The following is a 14,663-nucleotide window of genomic DNA, read 5'->3' as shown; positions in this document are numbered from 1 at the left end:
AAAAAAAAAAAAAAAAAAAAAAGAAGAAAGCAAAAACATATGAATCAGCCAGAAGGCTGAAGGACCTTTCATCATTGTGCGTCAGCAGAACTAGTACTCTGAAGAAACAAGTTTAAAGCAAGTGGCTAAATCTGTAACTACCTGATTGTTTTACACATTGGAGGAGATCTAGCAAAATTTAGTTTTTAGTCTCACAGAGAAGCTTTTTTGTTGTTTTAAGTTTCAACAGTGGTTTAACCAGCCACTTTAACATATGCATATTTCTACTTAGACTACTTACTACAAGGTGTTACAAGCAGCTGTCACCTAAAACAGGCCTTCAGAAACCTCCCATCTGGACAAAGAGATGCGCATTAGGGCAGAGATGGGACAGCACAGCCATGTTCTCTTTGCTGGACTAGGAGAAACTGCTGAATTCAAATGGCCAAATAACAGCACAGATGGGATGCACCATCACCCTACCTAAGACTCCATCTTTGTGTTATATTTTTTAATGCAGGGATAGGTATCAGTGGAGTGATGCTCCACAAGCCTTTTTTCAGCATACAGAATGGCTAAACACACATTACTGTTTGCACAGCTACAATAAGCACGTTTCAGTAGCACTCAAGCCCACTGCTGAATGACTGCAACAGACATCTGCAGCTATTCTCCTACCCACTCTTCTATAGCAAAAAGGGGAGGTAGGAGAATAAAAGCATTATTTCACTGATAAAAAACATCCTTTTTTAGCAATTCTACTTCCTCAGTTTTTGGCTGAATTCTCAGCAGTAACTCACTGTAAAATTTCAACCTTGCTTCCTCAAGGTTTTTCCACAATGACCATTTCTGATAGTGGAAGCATACCTGTGAATCTCAGACACTCCTCTGTGATTCATAGTCACAGTACACCTCCTTTAAGTACAGTTTTAAGCAACATTAAAAGATACAAAAAAACCCACACACCAAAACGAAGTTTTTAAAATGGACTATACTGGCAAGCTACAGTTCAGGCTTCCAATGTTCTGCCAGCTTCTCTCAGCTTGTGGGACTTCATCTGACTTTATTCCAGAGTTCTCTTTTGCTTTGATCTCCAACAACTTTGAAGAGCAAGAGATAAAGACAACTGCATGCTTAGGGAGCTACACAAAGGGCAAACATTTCCTTTTCAGACACTAGGAGCTTTAATTCTTGGCAGCAACAGTACTATGTGCTAAAAGGACTATCAAGGGATTTTTCCCACATCTGCAGCCTGGGATGTGCTTTATCAGGTATCTCTTGCCTAAACATCCTGTGCTGTTTTGGAGCCCTGATGTCAGTGGCACCCTGCTTTCCCCTGTGTTCTGCCCAGAGCAAGTTTTCCCTTGATATGGGAGCTTTATGCAGGCTGTTCACAAAACCACGAGGGCAGCCTACTATCTGATACTGCTTCTAAGTCCCAAATGCAACAAAAGCTTCAAAGAAGCCACCAAGCTTCTGAATAGGATGCTTTGAACTATTACTGGGAACAGAATCGTAACACCTCAGACTACAAACCTCTTCTCACCCTTCCAAGACACCAACCTGCTCTTCAAGGTACCAGTGCTGTCACTTCCTCAGATTGATGTAAACATGCCTACCTCATGCACATGCAGATTGCAGCTCAACACCACTCCACAGTTTAAGACACCAGTACCCTTACCAAGAAGACCTTATTGACTGCATCTGAAAAAATTATGTGCTCCTTGATCAGAGGAAGGCAGCTGAATAGCAAAGTCAGGAGCAAAGGGAGAAAGATCAGAATAAGGCTGATGGGATCACACATGAACAAAACCTACTGGATAGGGGAGAAAGAGTAAAGGTTTTGCCCTTTGTGCAGCTCATTTTAGGCACATGTTTAAGTTGCCATCTCCTGCTCACTGAAGTTAGCCATTATCTGAATGCACACCAGCATATTTCTATCTGTATATTTAACCATCTATATGCTCTACAAGTGAAATGCTCAAGTTGCTCTTTTTAAGACAGGAGCTTTGCTAACAAACTCCTCTAACTTCCAAGAAGGAAAAGGAGAACTGCTCGCATATAGTGCTGCTCTGGTACAGGAGGCATTATTTTACCACTAAGACTGTTACCATTTCAAGCAGAGTTGGACGGCGCTTCGGAAGGAGAGGTAATGTTTTCTTGCCCCAGTTATCAGGCCCTCTGGGGGGACGTGCATTTGAATTTGAGCTTCTCAACATCGTGCCTGCATATTCTGGATGTTTTTGCTTCGGGTTTCGGCTCCAAGGAACATAAGTAGTTTGAGGCGTATTTTTGAGCGCAGGCTGGTTTTTCTCAGCTTTTGTTGCAGTCTTGACAGGCATTTCTTAAAGAAAAAGAACACACTTTCATCTCAAACTTAAAAGCCTTTTTAACATTATTATATCCCCATGCACTGGCAGTTAGTTAGCACTATTCTTGCTCACATAACCTGATGTGAAGATGTTCAAGGTTTACCTGGGGGAAGGGAGGTTTTTGTTTGGTTTGGAGTTTCTTTTAAAATACAAAGAATGATCTCTAAACATTCACAGGAAAGAAAACAAGATATTTAAATTCTGAAATACAAAAAAAGAAAAACATAAGTAGCAAGAGCCGAAAGAGACTTTCAAACCTCTGCCTTCTTATCACTTAGAAAGTACATTGCTTCTGCTTCACAAAATAGCTTGCTGTAAATTTGGCTGCTGAGAAAATCATGATATGGTTAGGGCAGAGGATGACCAAGTTCAATTCCCTGCCTGCTAGATACTCTCTCTAACTTCAGGTTAGCCATCTAGGGCAGGTAAAGCATAGTAACTACCTGCAAAATCAAGGAGCAGCAGCAATTCTCTACTATATACTGATGCATACCTTCAAGAGAAGCACAAAATTCAAGTACTAGAGAGTTCACGTCTTACTGCAACACCCAGCAGCCTTCTACGGAAAAAGCCCTTAAGGACATGGAAATTTGTTCACAGGGCAAGCATAACAGTTTTTTCCTGGCACTATTTAAATAGGATTTGAGGCGAGACTGAGGGCAGGTTTCTTTTTTCTTTCCCAGCTCGGGGAAAAAGGGCTCGCAAAATTCAATTACTCACCCTAAGCAAAGACATTTTATGCCCCCCTTTTAACCCAGCACATGCTGCTGAGAAAAGGCAAGCAAAGAGGAGGGAAAAAACCCACCCAGTCTTTCAGGAAACTCTGAGGTTTTCTAAAGTATGCTGCAGGGCTGGGAAGCAAGGGCAAGTGGAAAAGGCCATCCCCATGCCTTGTCTGCACAAATGCTATGTTATGTCTGGGTGCTTCTCTGAGACCAGGAAATATCACCATACTGGTAACAAGTAATGGCTCACTCAGTTAACTCTAGTTAGTGCTCAAAACTGGGAGGAGGGAGCAATGGGAAAACAAGAGGAGCAGAATAATGCCATAACCTTTTACTCCTCCCAACCTGTCTTTATGCATGGCTTATACCAGTACTAGCGTGGACTGTCACTGAAAGTAACCTGGAGAGGGGCTGTACCCAGACTGCAACAATATCCCCATGCATAACCTTTAACAAGCTTCACTCTTTACTTGTACAAACCTAAAAATCAACAGGTACAAGACAGCTCTGAATTACAGCACTGGTAGACAGGCTAGAAATCAAAACGCATTTCCACAGCCAGGTGTTTTGGAGGTATAGCTGCTGAACTGCCATTACTTTAACATCTTTGCTAAATGTCAGCCACAGCCTACATGTTGTATTTTCTTCTGCAACACTTTGGTTTCTCTTAAAAGCTTTTTCTCAAGAAAATGTAAGTACTATACAGGTTTTGCTTTCAGCAGTTGGGAATGTAGCTACAAAGAGCTACCACTGGGTTACTGCACTCATAAGCGATGTATTTACGAATACACATGGGCTGGGCAATGAGATGGGAATTGACAAAGGACCAAATAAATACAGGAGAGATGAAGCCCCCCCAAAGGAGAGTAATTTGTGATCAGATTTTATCATTGCTTGCAGTCTACATCAACACAGTGACATAGGGTGGAAAGGGAGAAAAGGATGTGCTTCTACATACCTTCAGACTCGCTGTCAGATGCACTGCCGTAGTTGGCGGACAATGAACTCAGGGCAGAGGTGACCTGCTTGGGAACAACAGTCAAACCCAGCCTCCCATCATCAGCTGCTGCTGCTTCATCCTTGTCAGATTCTGCAGAGAAAGAAAAGGCAAGAAGGATTTTTCTCAGCACTCCTGCATGTCAATGGCCAGCCTTGCTGTTGAATCCCTATCTCACTACTACACAACCCTGACTTTGGGCACTACTGCTCAACACCATGGACTGACAGGAAAACACCACATTTGCCTACCCTCTACAGATACTCCATGGCAAAGTCCTCTTCCTGCTGGTTTACGGTCCTGCAAGCAAAACTACAGCAAAGTTTCCTGAAAAAGAACTTGGGCTTTCTAGTTCTTTCTTCACATACCAAACATAATTATAGGTTTTTAGTATCAAGTGTAGGTAAAGAGAGAGAGAAGATATCATAATATGTTTTGAAGTTTTATTGGATTTAGTCCTGCGGAGGCGAGGGGTGGAGAAGAATGATTCACAAGCCAGTTGGGGAAGAAATTAGGCTCATTCAAAGTGAGATTTGAAGAGTAAAACAATTTTTGGATAGTGAAAAGTTCATCAGGAACGTTGAGAACCAAGGCTACAAATCAATGACCAATTTTCAGCCATACTTCAGAACATTTGATACTTAAATCCCTGCAGACCATTACAGACATGCCCAAGAGAGGTATTACAGTCTCAAACTACCCAAGAACAGAATGCTAGGAAGATAGGGGGCAAGTAACCAAAAATGCTGAAACTGAGGATACTAGGAAAACAGAGTCCTAACAGAAAAAGATTCCTAAAAAAAACCCATGCAAAATTGTGATAGCTTTAGTTTGAAACAAAGGATCTATATGCACTAAAATCTTGGAAAGACTCTCGGATGAACAGTGCTAGAATTAGCAGAAAAACTAGGAAACACTTTTCAGTTGTATACTTGCATACAAATTTCATACGCACAGAACACTACTAAAACAGTCTGACTATTTCAACCTAAAGACTGATTGCAATCTTATTTTCACAAAGAGTTGTGCCTTCTCCCATCCCCTCTCTGTCTAAGCCTGCCCCACAGGAAAGCTGCCTCACACTTCTTAAAAAGGTTTTACTGAAATACAAAGTTTTGAGATCTTCATTTTGAAATCACAAATGTCTCTCTATGCTCTTCTAGTATACCATTAACTATTTACAATTCAATTCATTGCAGGTCATGCTTTTGGGTAAAACAACTTTTAGATAAATAAGTGTGTATTTATGAAGGTTGATTCTCACCAATTTAATAATCATGCCAATTTGCAATAACATTGGAAGCTCATGCTGAACACAGTGGCTTTTTCTAATGGAGAATACACAGCACCTGCATATACTTAAGCAATTATAAAAATAGCATTTACTTCAAGTTATTTTTATTTTTTCCTGTCTTTTTTCCTAGTTCATCCAAAATGTTTAGTGAATACTGTGGTTGGGTGCCTCCTTATTGAATTTTAATGAATTACTTTTAATTCGGTTTTTTTAGCAAATTAGGAAAACACATTTACTGCAATACACTTTCTTTTTGAGAGTAACGCATTGGGAAGAACTGTTATGTATTACTGAATACAACTCTCTCTGGTAAGTACATACCTCAAAATTTTATGCCTGACAGGTCCATCACATCACTTTGTTTCTGCTTTCAATTCAAGAGGAAAAAAAATCTGTTTTGTCACCTCCCATTCAATTTCTTATCTTTGAAGGAACTAGTCACTAAGCAGAACTTAAGTGAATGTATTATGAAAAAAAAAAAAAAACCAAAACAAAACAAAAAAACCCCAACCAACCAACCAAAAAAACCCACAACCCCCCCCAAAAAAACCAACACATTTTCTATAGAGGAAGGGCTGCTGCTGTTATAAAGGTTTGAATACCTGTACTGGAAAATCATGGATTTCAGTTTTACGATTTTCTTAAAATTCTGCTTACACTGTATTTGTTATTATCTGAATAGAATAAAGAATGCACCTGACTTTAATAATGCATAATAAGCAAGTACCATGTTCCTTTTCTACCTATTAGAAGTTACTAGCTGTACTTTGGTCTAATTAGACTTTTTAACATTACGTAAAACACAGATGCTGTAGGTTTTTTTAAATACAGTTATATTTAAGCATACTTAAGTTTCCCAACATGCAGAGATCAGTGGAATAAACAAATTGCATAGGGATGCTGAGTGCTTGTTCCCACTAATTAAAGATTATGTTTTCAAGAGGAAAAACTGTGCATCAGACATCTTTCCAGGGGATGCATTCTAGCCTTGTTGCTAAAAATAGCTAGAGTGTAAGTCAGCTTACATGCCATATTCTAAGAGTACTGCATCACTGCTGACTATATTATAGTTATATCTGGAGAGTTTATATTGCTGCCAGCATGTGGAAACAAGACATGCTCACCAAAAAACACTAAGCGGCAATATTTCATAGAACACACACATATGGAGAGTATCAAGAGTAATAATACAGCAAAAAAAAAGAATTAAAATAAAAATGCTGACATTTTAAATAATTCACTTAATTTGTACAAGGAAATCCATTTATTTCCACATTCTTAGCACTGTTTTTTTCAAAACCACAAAAGTGTATTTAATAGTCTTTATAAATAATTCGATTGTTGAAGTACTTCATTCTTCTTCTGGCTTTATAAAGCTTTTCTTATTTTACATTGGTTTAGCAACCTAAGCTGGTGCATGTCCTTTAGACTACTGCACAGTATTTACATCAGAACATGTAATACTGCACACAAACTTTATGGACACTTTCAAACCCCTGACTACCAAGGGAAAGCTTCAACATTTAAACGTAAAAGAACTCAGATGCTATTTCTTTACTTCTCCTTCATGAAGTTACTACAGCATCACTTGCCTATGGCCCAAACCACTTCCCATTTGCTGTCTCTCTCAGCTAAGTGTTTCGGACAACAAAGCATCAGAGGATTATAGGTGGACTAAGATTATTATGATAAAGTACTTGTTAAAACAAAGACAGAATTGAGGTGCTCCATTAACAGCTCAGAAAACCTCTTCAGTTTGTTAGCTAAATATTGATTTAAAGCCAGTAATGTATTTTAAAACACACAAAGCTAAGATAAATAAGTATCCAGCATGGTTAATTTTCAAATCCAAGACACACCTACATCCTGTCTACCAACATCTTTTCCCTGGCAGGTTAAGCATTCTTAGATGATACAGAATTGTACAGAATTCTTTAGATAAAGCACTGACCCAACTCTTGCACAATAACCACACTGGGAATTTTCTTAGAAGACCATGTCCTGAATCAGGATCTCTCTTTGTGGACATTTCCGTTTAAAAAGAAGTTCTAAGTGCAAGTTTCAGGTGCAGGGATGTTCGACTACCTTCAAGCTTATGACCCTGTTGGCCCTGGCACTATTCTAGCCACAATGCAGTAATCCTGTATTTTTTGTTAGTAACCATGAGAAGGTACAACAGGCACCCCAGTATTCTTCTCCAAGAATACCATAAAGCCTCAACTTTCTAAGAGAGTTTTCCTATTTTAAACATGCACAGTTAGCCCTCTTTCAGTCAAGGACAGAGTTTACATGTTTCTGGAAATCTCCAGCTCTCCCCAGAAGTTGCTAGTTACACAAAAGGTCAGTAATAAATCGTACTACTTAAAAGTACTCCAAGTTCCTTCATCTTACCGACGTCACTGTTTGCCAGAAGACCAAGAGGGTCTACATCCCTCACGTACGGCTGAGATGCCAAAGCATGCTGGTTTTCATGTTCCTTTTCACACATGCCGTTTTCTGGTCCATTTGCTTCATTTTGAGTTTTAGGTCCATTATAATCGCCACCATTTTTCCTAAATTTCTTCCAGAACGGGCGCCTTTGTCTTCTCTTCTGTCTTCCTTGCTGCCCAAGCCTCTCTTCATTTCCTGAAGGTTTCCACATCCCCTTCATTTTGCTGGAGAATAGAAATACAAAGCTCATACAAATGACAAGCTATGAGAATAAACTTAACTGACATAATCAAACGACTTAGATTTAAGATTCAGCAACACAGCACGATGCCAGGACTTACTCCAGCTCAGCTAACATGTGGTGACAGACCAGACAGGCAGTCACAGCTCATCTCATTGGCAGGGCAATGTGACAAAGCTGGAACCTAAATGAAGAGTTTGAAGTTCATGACTTATTTTTTAACAAGGCAAATGGTACATAGGCAAAGCAAGTTCCTTGATCACCTAAGGTGCCAGGACACCGAGTTTTCATTTCACACTACCTAGACAGAAAAGACAATACAGAAGGGACAACCTAAGCTTCCTGAAAATACTTGTTTTCAAGCAACAGAAACTTAATTAAGCAAAGCCAGTCTGCAACTTATCAGCAGCACATTCCAACCACAAAAGACATACAAGATCTAGCATTCTGGATGAGCCCCATGGTTCATTCTGCTCAGTACTCTCTCCCTCAGCCTCACCTACAGCATGGAAGAGGTCCGGTTATTCCTAGTCAACTGTACCGTACTTGTACAACAGCTTCTTACTAAAATTTCTGTCTAGGTCTAGAATTATGTACCTGCATGCAGAGTCTCACAGGTGTATTTCTAACATGTTACTGAGAAGCAGCCAGTGGAACAAGTGAGTATAAGCCCAAAAACAACAAACAAAAAACCCCATAGAATCAGGGTGGCAGGATGCACCTTTCTCCTCAACTCCTTTTGCATTGTATACCACTTAAGAGACTCTCACTGAAGATGCTCCCAAGACAACTGATGGTTGTGCATCTCACACTGTGGGATGTTGTGAGAATGTCTGACATCCCTGAAATCTTGTAGCAAGGTGTTAATATTTTGTGAAATATTACTTCCTTTAGTTTGTCTTCATTCTGATCTTTAAAATGGTCATTTGGTACCTCCATCCTTGTCAAGTTGTGAAAAAACAGCATATAACTGCATTCTATTCACCTCTTCCCACCTCTGAAGTTCTTCTAGACCTCCATCATACAGCTGTTCCAAGCTACCCACTTTTCTCGTACAGGAACTTTCCTATTATCAACACTCCTCTCTTCCATACCTTTCCAGCCTAATTAGGTCCTCCTTGAAAGAACAGGGCCTGCCACAGCATTCAAGACAGCTTTATATCACAACTAAATACATTCCATTTCTTTCTCCAGTCATTTCAGGACAGTGTCTAACACTGACTGCTCAGCCCTGAGAGCGTCATCCACTGTAGCACTCCTGTGGCACAAGAGGCAAGTCATCACCTTCCTGTCCATCAGTCTCTCATCCACAAAAGGAGATTAATATTAGCTCCCATAATTCCATTCCATTTAGACAGCAAACTGCATTTCTGAATTTGTACAACCAGACTCTAAATTCAGGATGTTGTTGTATAACCTGTAAGATATCGAGAAAATATAGACTCAATGAGAGGTGTTGTCCTTGACCAAGGGTTAAAAACAACATTTTGATTTCCCTGGGGCCTCAAACACCCAGAAAGGAACCCCAAGGTCACAAACACATCCCAACAAACATCAGCCTGGCATCTGCCTTCTGCTTTCCCCTCGTGAAAGATATACTACTCTTCACATCCCATTCAGAGGGGATAAAGAGCCATGCGCTATTACTCAGCTGTTGCAAGACACCAGCCAGAGTACCAAAGTGGTCCTTCTGTATCTCTAATCTCACATGTGGGGATGCTGAGAATTAGCAGTGTAAAGCACTTCAGACAAGCACAAATGGAAAGCACTGTGGAAGTGTTAAGTATCTAATCCTTCCTAAATCTTACTTAGCTATTTGCTTTAATAGTACAGCTTGCAGAGAATAAGCTGTATTCTATTTTTGTCTCATGCATCAGTAAATTTGCCAGATAAGCACCAATTCCAGGATCTTCACTGTTGATATACAAAGCAGAAACGACAGCTCTTCGGACAAGTCATCAAGTCTATAGTGCTAGCAGCTCGAGGGGAAAAAAGATATTTCTAGAATCAACCAGTGTTAAAGGTCACTGAGTGAAAGCAAGCAACCTGTAATTTTGAGGACTCTTTTTCCAAACAACTTTCCAGATATAAAGTTACCAACAAACAGTATGGAATTGCTGATTGACATTTAAGACTACATAATATATCTGACTCCCAGCCACAACAGTTACAAAATAAACCTGTAGACACCAAACAGTTTGTTACTGTGACAAGCAAAACTCATCTTTGCTTGTAAGAATCTCCAAACATAGTATTACATGTTTGCAGCTTTAGCCTCAATGCGTAAGTTTGGTTCCTTGTGTCCAACGGACTTCTGCAACTTCATATCCTATAAAGGAAGTTTTACTTCCTTCAGTCTTCTATAAACCTTTCCTTCCAAAATAATGAAAGACAACTGGCTGGAAGCGGGGGGGATAAATGTTGGGTCTTCTGAAACCCACACTGCACCAAGGTAATTTGCACTGTCACCATTTAACAAATTATACTAGCCTGACATGAAACCTGTTCTGCACTGGTTCAACCACTTTACCACAGTGCAAGTTTTTATTGCTTTGGTGTCATCCCCTATTAAAAAAAAAAAGCCCAAAAACAACCAAAGCAAGCCCCTAGGCAAGCTCCAGCTTCACTTCCATGCAGCAGTAAATGGTATTTAGCAAGAGCCCTTAGGACTGAGTCTGCTCCTGCCTTCCAGCTCAGTCGTTCTAGTTTAAATAGGTGACATTCTGTAAGCATGGATCATTACAGCATTTTTTTTATACAGCCTTCCCACAGGCCCTCTATGCTAATAAAGTTAGCTGGTTCCAAAGAACATTGACACTGATGGGATAAGAACAAAGACCATGCTGGAAAGTAATTTCCCAATAAAAGGGAGAGAACAGATACAAGTCCAGAGGAGTAAGTACTAGGCTCAGAACAAAGGTAAAAGGTAGATAAAGATTATGGAGGGTAGAAGAAATAAGTAGCACTACTTAAGCTATGAAAATTAAGTTAAATCTTCCTCCCCTCTTCACCTGATTACTGATTTATCACCTGAAAGGAGAGAGTAAGAAGCCAAATCTGCTCATAAAATCTCCCTTGGCCATTTTCAGGCATTAAAGGATTAGATCATGTGTATTCATTAGGGTGCATGACTTCCGTCCCCATTATTTCTTCTTCAGAGACCAAGGTTACACTGATCTAATGAACGGCCACTAGAACATGGTTTTGTCAAACAAGCCAGGGTGCAGAATTCAGCAAGAACATCAGGTTTCTAATACAATTATTGTTTAATTTAACTGGACTATGAAGCACCATAAACAAAAGAACGTTATATCTACAGTTTGTTAAATGACCTGCTCCCATCAAAGGGCAGCTAGATGGTGTGTAGAGTGGAAACAGTAAGTGCTGGGAGACCACACTAAGAAAGTGTACTTCTGCACTCATGAGGAGGAAAGTAACTAGCTTGTTTCAAAACACTTACCCAAACTGCTGGGTAGTCAGCACTTCTCCCCTTTCTTCCTTCTGCATCTGCATTGCCTTCTTCCTTTCAATGTTTGCTGACGTAGGAAAATTTCTAGAAGGAAAAGCAAATTCAATGGATCTTAGATGATTCACTGTACTATGTCAATTCCCTCTTTACCAAACCAACATCCTCTATAAACAATAGTACATTTTTAAAACATTTCATGGAAGTTTAACAGACTGTTTCCTTCTCAAAAAGGCGAGGTGAGGAAAAGAAACCTGAGTGCACTTAAGCTCACATACTCACATCATTAAAAAATAAAAATAAATTATACAAAATTGGCATGATTAGATTTACCAAACCATCAAACAAGCTACGGACAAACAGTGCAGTTACACTTACAACTCCTCTGCCTATCCTTACACACAAAAGCACAATTTAGTCCTGCAATTTGATTTTTATGGTGCTTCAATTGGAGTATTTGAATGATCTTAAAAGGCACAACACGCCTTTAGCAACTGCTGAGTTCTTACAATACCAAAAAAGCAAAAAAAGCTTGTAGGAACAGCTTCCGGGTGCACAAGATTCCTTTAATGTGACAGTCAGTGAAAAGCACACAAGTTTCCTCTCAAGTAATATTCAATATTGTGCTTGCACACTGACCTCTAGTTCACCAAAATTACTGCCCCTTTTTAATTCAGCTTCAAGAAAAATTGCTAAGTCATGCAGATCAAAACAAATTTACTGTTATAACCATCTCCCAAACCACCCCTCTTCTATTCCACACCTCCCTCCCTTTTCTTCCCTCCAAACAAACACCTCTCTGGTTCTAACATGCAAAGCCTGCTGCAAATTACCGTCAAAGCCCAAAAATGGCTCTGCTAGTTGCTCTGTAAACATCAGTCAGCTAAATCCCAGTGCTTTGAGATAAAGGTGGTAAATGAGAAACACATGTGCACCACCACCCTCCTCAGCTTCTGGATAGCAACACAAAGTGTAAGTATTTGATAAATCTGTTAAAATGGAGTAATGAGAAACTTGGAACAGGTAGTCACTACATACAGCTATCAAAAAGGACATGTATCTGTCTCTAAATATTTAATCTTATCACATGCATCTTCCCCATTTTACAACATGAATGTTAAGTGTCACATTGATGCAAGACAGCTTCAACCACATACCAAGAGAAAAAGATGAAAGCATTTCCTATGGGACACACCTAAACATGCCTCAGAACTTGTCTCCTTTAAGAGGACGTGAACACAGGCTGTCAACATCTATTTTCATTGGATTTCTCCCGGAAATCTGCCATACAGCAAAAGTGAGCATAGGAATGTGATGTTTTATCTCCCCCCTTCCCTGTTAGCTACATTTGTTCATCCATGATATTACACTTCCAGCACACAGAAAGCATGCAATGAATCATTTAATCTCAAGAGCTTCTCACTGGCAAAGACCCTTGTGCTTGGCATCTCTCCACAGTTTTAGGACAAGATGCTTTCCTTCACACAAGAAAAGTTCACAAGAAAGTGAGATACAAATAAGTAGTTAAGCTCAAAAAAGCCCAAAGTTTGTCTCAGAATTTCTTTTTTACTTTAAAGATGTAAAGGAAGACCCTTAATCCTGGAGCAAAGGAGTCTTCAAAGTGCTCCTGTAGTTATGCTGATTAAGGACATATTCAGACACGCTCTCACAACATGATTTGAGATCTAACTGCCTCCCACTTTCATTCCTATGAGTTACCACTCCCTCCACCGAGCCACCATAATGGACCCATGAATACTTTCAGTTCGATTCATTGCCAAGACAGACAGATTTCTCCTAAACCACCCTTCTAGTTGACACAGGCAGTAACTAACAGCCAAAGAGAGCTCAAGTCATAAGTCCAAGTATGCCTGCAAAAGCACATCCAAAGGAACTTGTAGTGGTTGTGTTCATTTTCTCCAGCTCTTCTCAATGTTAAGTAAAATGTTAATTTTACTCACTACCTTTACCTTACGCAGAATCTGAACCTATTTTGACAGCACAGGTGCAGTTTCATTTCATTCACAGTGAGAAAACAAGCATCTGCTAGGTTATTCTTCTAAGGACATGGTGAGCAGTAAGCGCTAGATGTGCGAGTCCACAGGTCACCCACCCTAGTACAAGGTAGACTGGGTTCACTCCTCCATAGGTGCTCTGCTGTGCAAGGATGAGACTGGGCTAAGCCCACCAGTGGGTCCTGGTGGGACGTGGCCAAGTCAACCCCAGTTGTCCCTGTGAGGAGCAAGTGGACCAGAGAGACATGGACCAAAGGTACCCACCCACCACAATGCACCAGTCCCAGTGCAACTCCACAACCCATCAGGTGCCCCAGCATAAAGGGGCTGTGCACCTCCTAGCATTAGTTAGATGTGCCCATGGAGGCAGGAAAACTCAGCTGGACCCTAGGTGGAGGCATAGGCCTATGATGGAAACATTACGGTCTTGAGGTACAATACTATGTCACACTTTGCAAATTTCAGTAAGTACAGCCACAAAATACTCGAGAGATCAAAAATCAAAGAGAGGAATTTAATTTTTTTTTTTTTTCAAATACACAGAGGATTCTTATTCAGAAACGCTGCTCCTGAACAGAGGTGTGACAATGCAGAAGGAAGAGCCTATACTGAATTTCTCCACGTAAAAGGCCATGCGTTAAAATCTGATGAGCTGACTTGGGTTTGAATCCTTCTCAAAAGACATGCCCTCCTCCTCCCCTAACAAAATGAGGTTCTTAAAATGCTACCTACAAACACCACTAAAGCAGAAGTAGCCTACCATTTAGGTCCTGCAAACAACTTGTCAGAGCTTGAATACAGACAGCTTCATCAGTCACCACAAAGTCTTTATGAACCTAAGCAACTTACTGTATAAGAGGGAGTTAAACCAGGATGTAATGGTCTGGTACGCTAGATTTTATGAAGGAGCCAGTACTGCCCAAGAAAGAAGCCCCATTTCACAGCAGTTGCAGTTCCCAACCATAGACACCTCTATAATCTAAACTAGAAGGTTTTCAGTGTAAATTGTCAGGATAACACCAGAAAAATGGTTTTCTGGCTGAGTACATTACATATACACCAAAGCGACACGCAGGAAAAGGATACCCTAAGCTTCCACAGACTGGAATGGTGACACTAAGCATAATCACTAGCATGTATGCCT

General features: G+C 40.2%; 1 protein-coding gene across 1 annotated transcript in view; it reads right to left on the bottom strand.

Moving 5' to 3' along the window:
- Positions 1 to 14,663, bottom strand: part of NUFIP1 (nuclear fragile X mental retardation protein interacting protein 1) — a gene marked incomplete at its 5' end in the record, with an annotated part of 23,388 nt that overhangs the window by 1,617 nt on the left and 7,108 nt on the right. The window contains 4 exons of the mRNA XM_010024121.1: positions 2,091 to 2,323; positions 4,035 to 4,166; positions 7,759 to 8,021; positions 11,499 to 11,591. Of these exons, the coding sequence (XP_010022423.1) occupies positions 2,091 to 2,323; positions 4,035 to 4,166; positions 7,759 to 8,021; positions 11,499 to 11,591 (721 nt within the window). The remainder of the gene's footprint in view (positions 1 to 2,090; positions 2,324 to 4,034; positions 4,167 to 7,758; positions 8,022 to 11,498; positions 11,592 to 14,663) is intronic.

Source organism: Nestor notabilis, unplaced genomic scaffold (genome assembly GCF_000696875.1).
Source record: "Nestor notabilis isolate BGI_N333 unplaced genomic scaffold, ASM69687v1 scaffold18651, whole genome shotgun sequence".
NCBI lineage: Eukaryota > Metazoa > Chordata > Aves > Psittaciformes > Psittacidae > Nestor > Nestor notabilis.
This window is presented reverse-complemented; position numbering and strand designations above follow the sequence as displayed.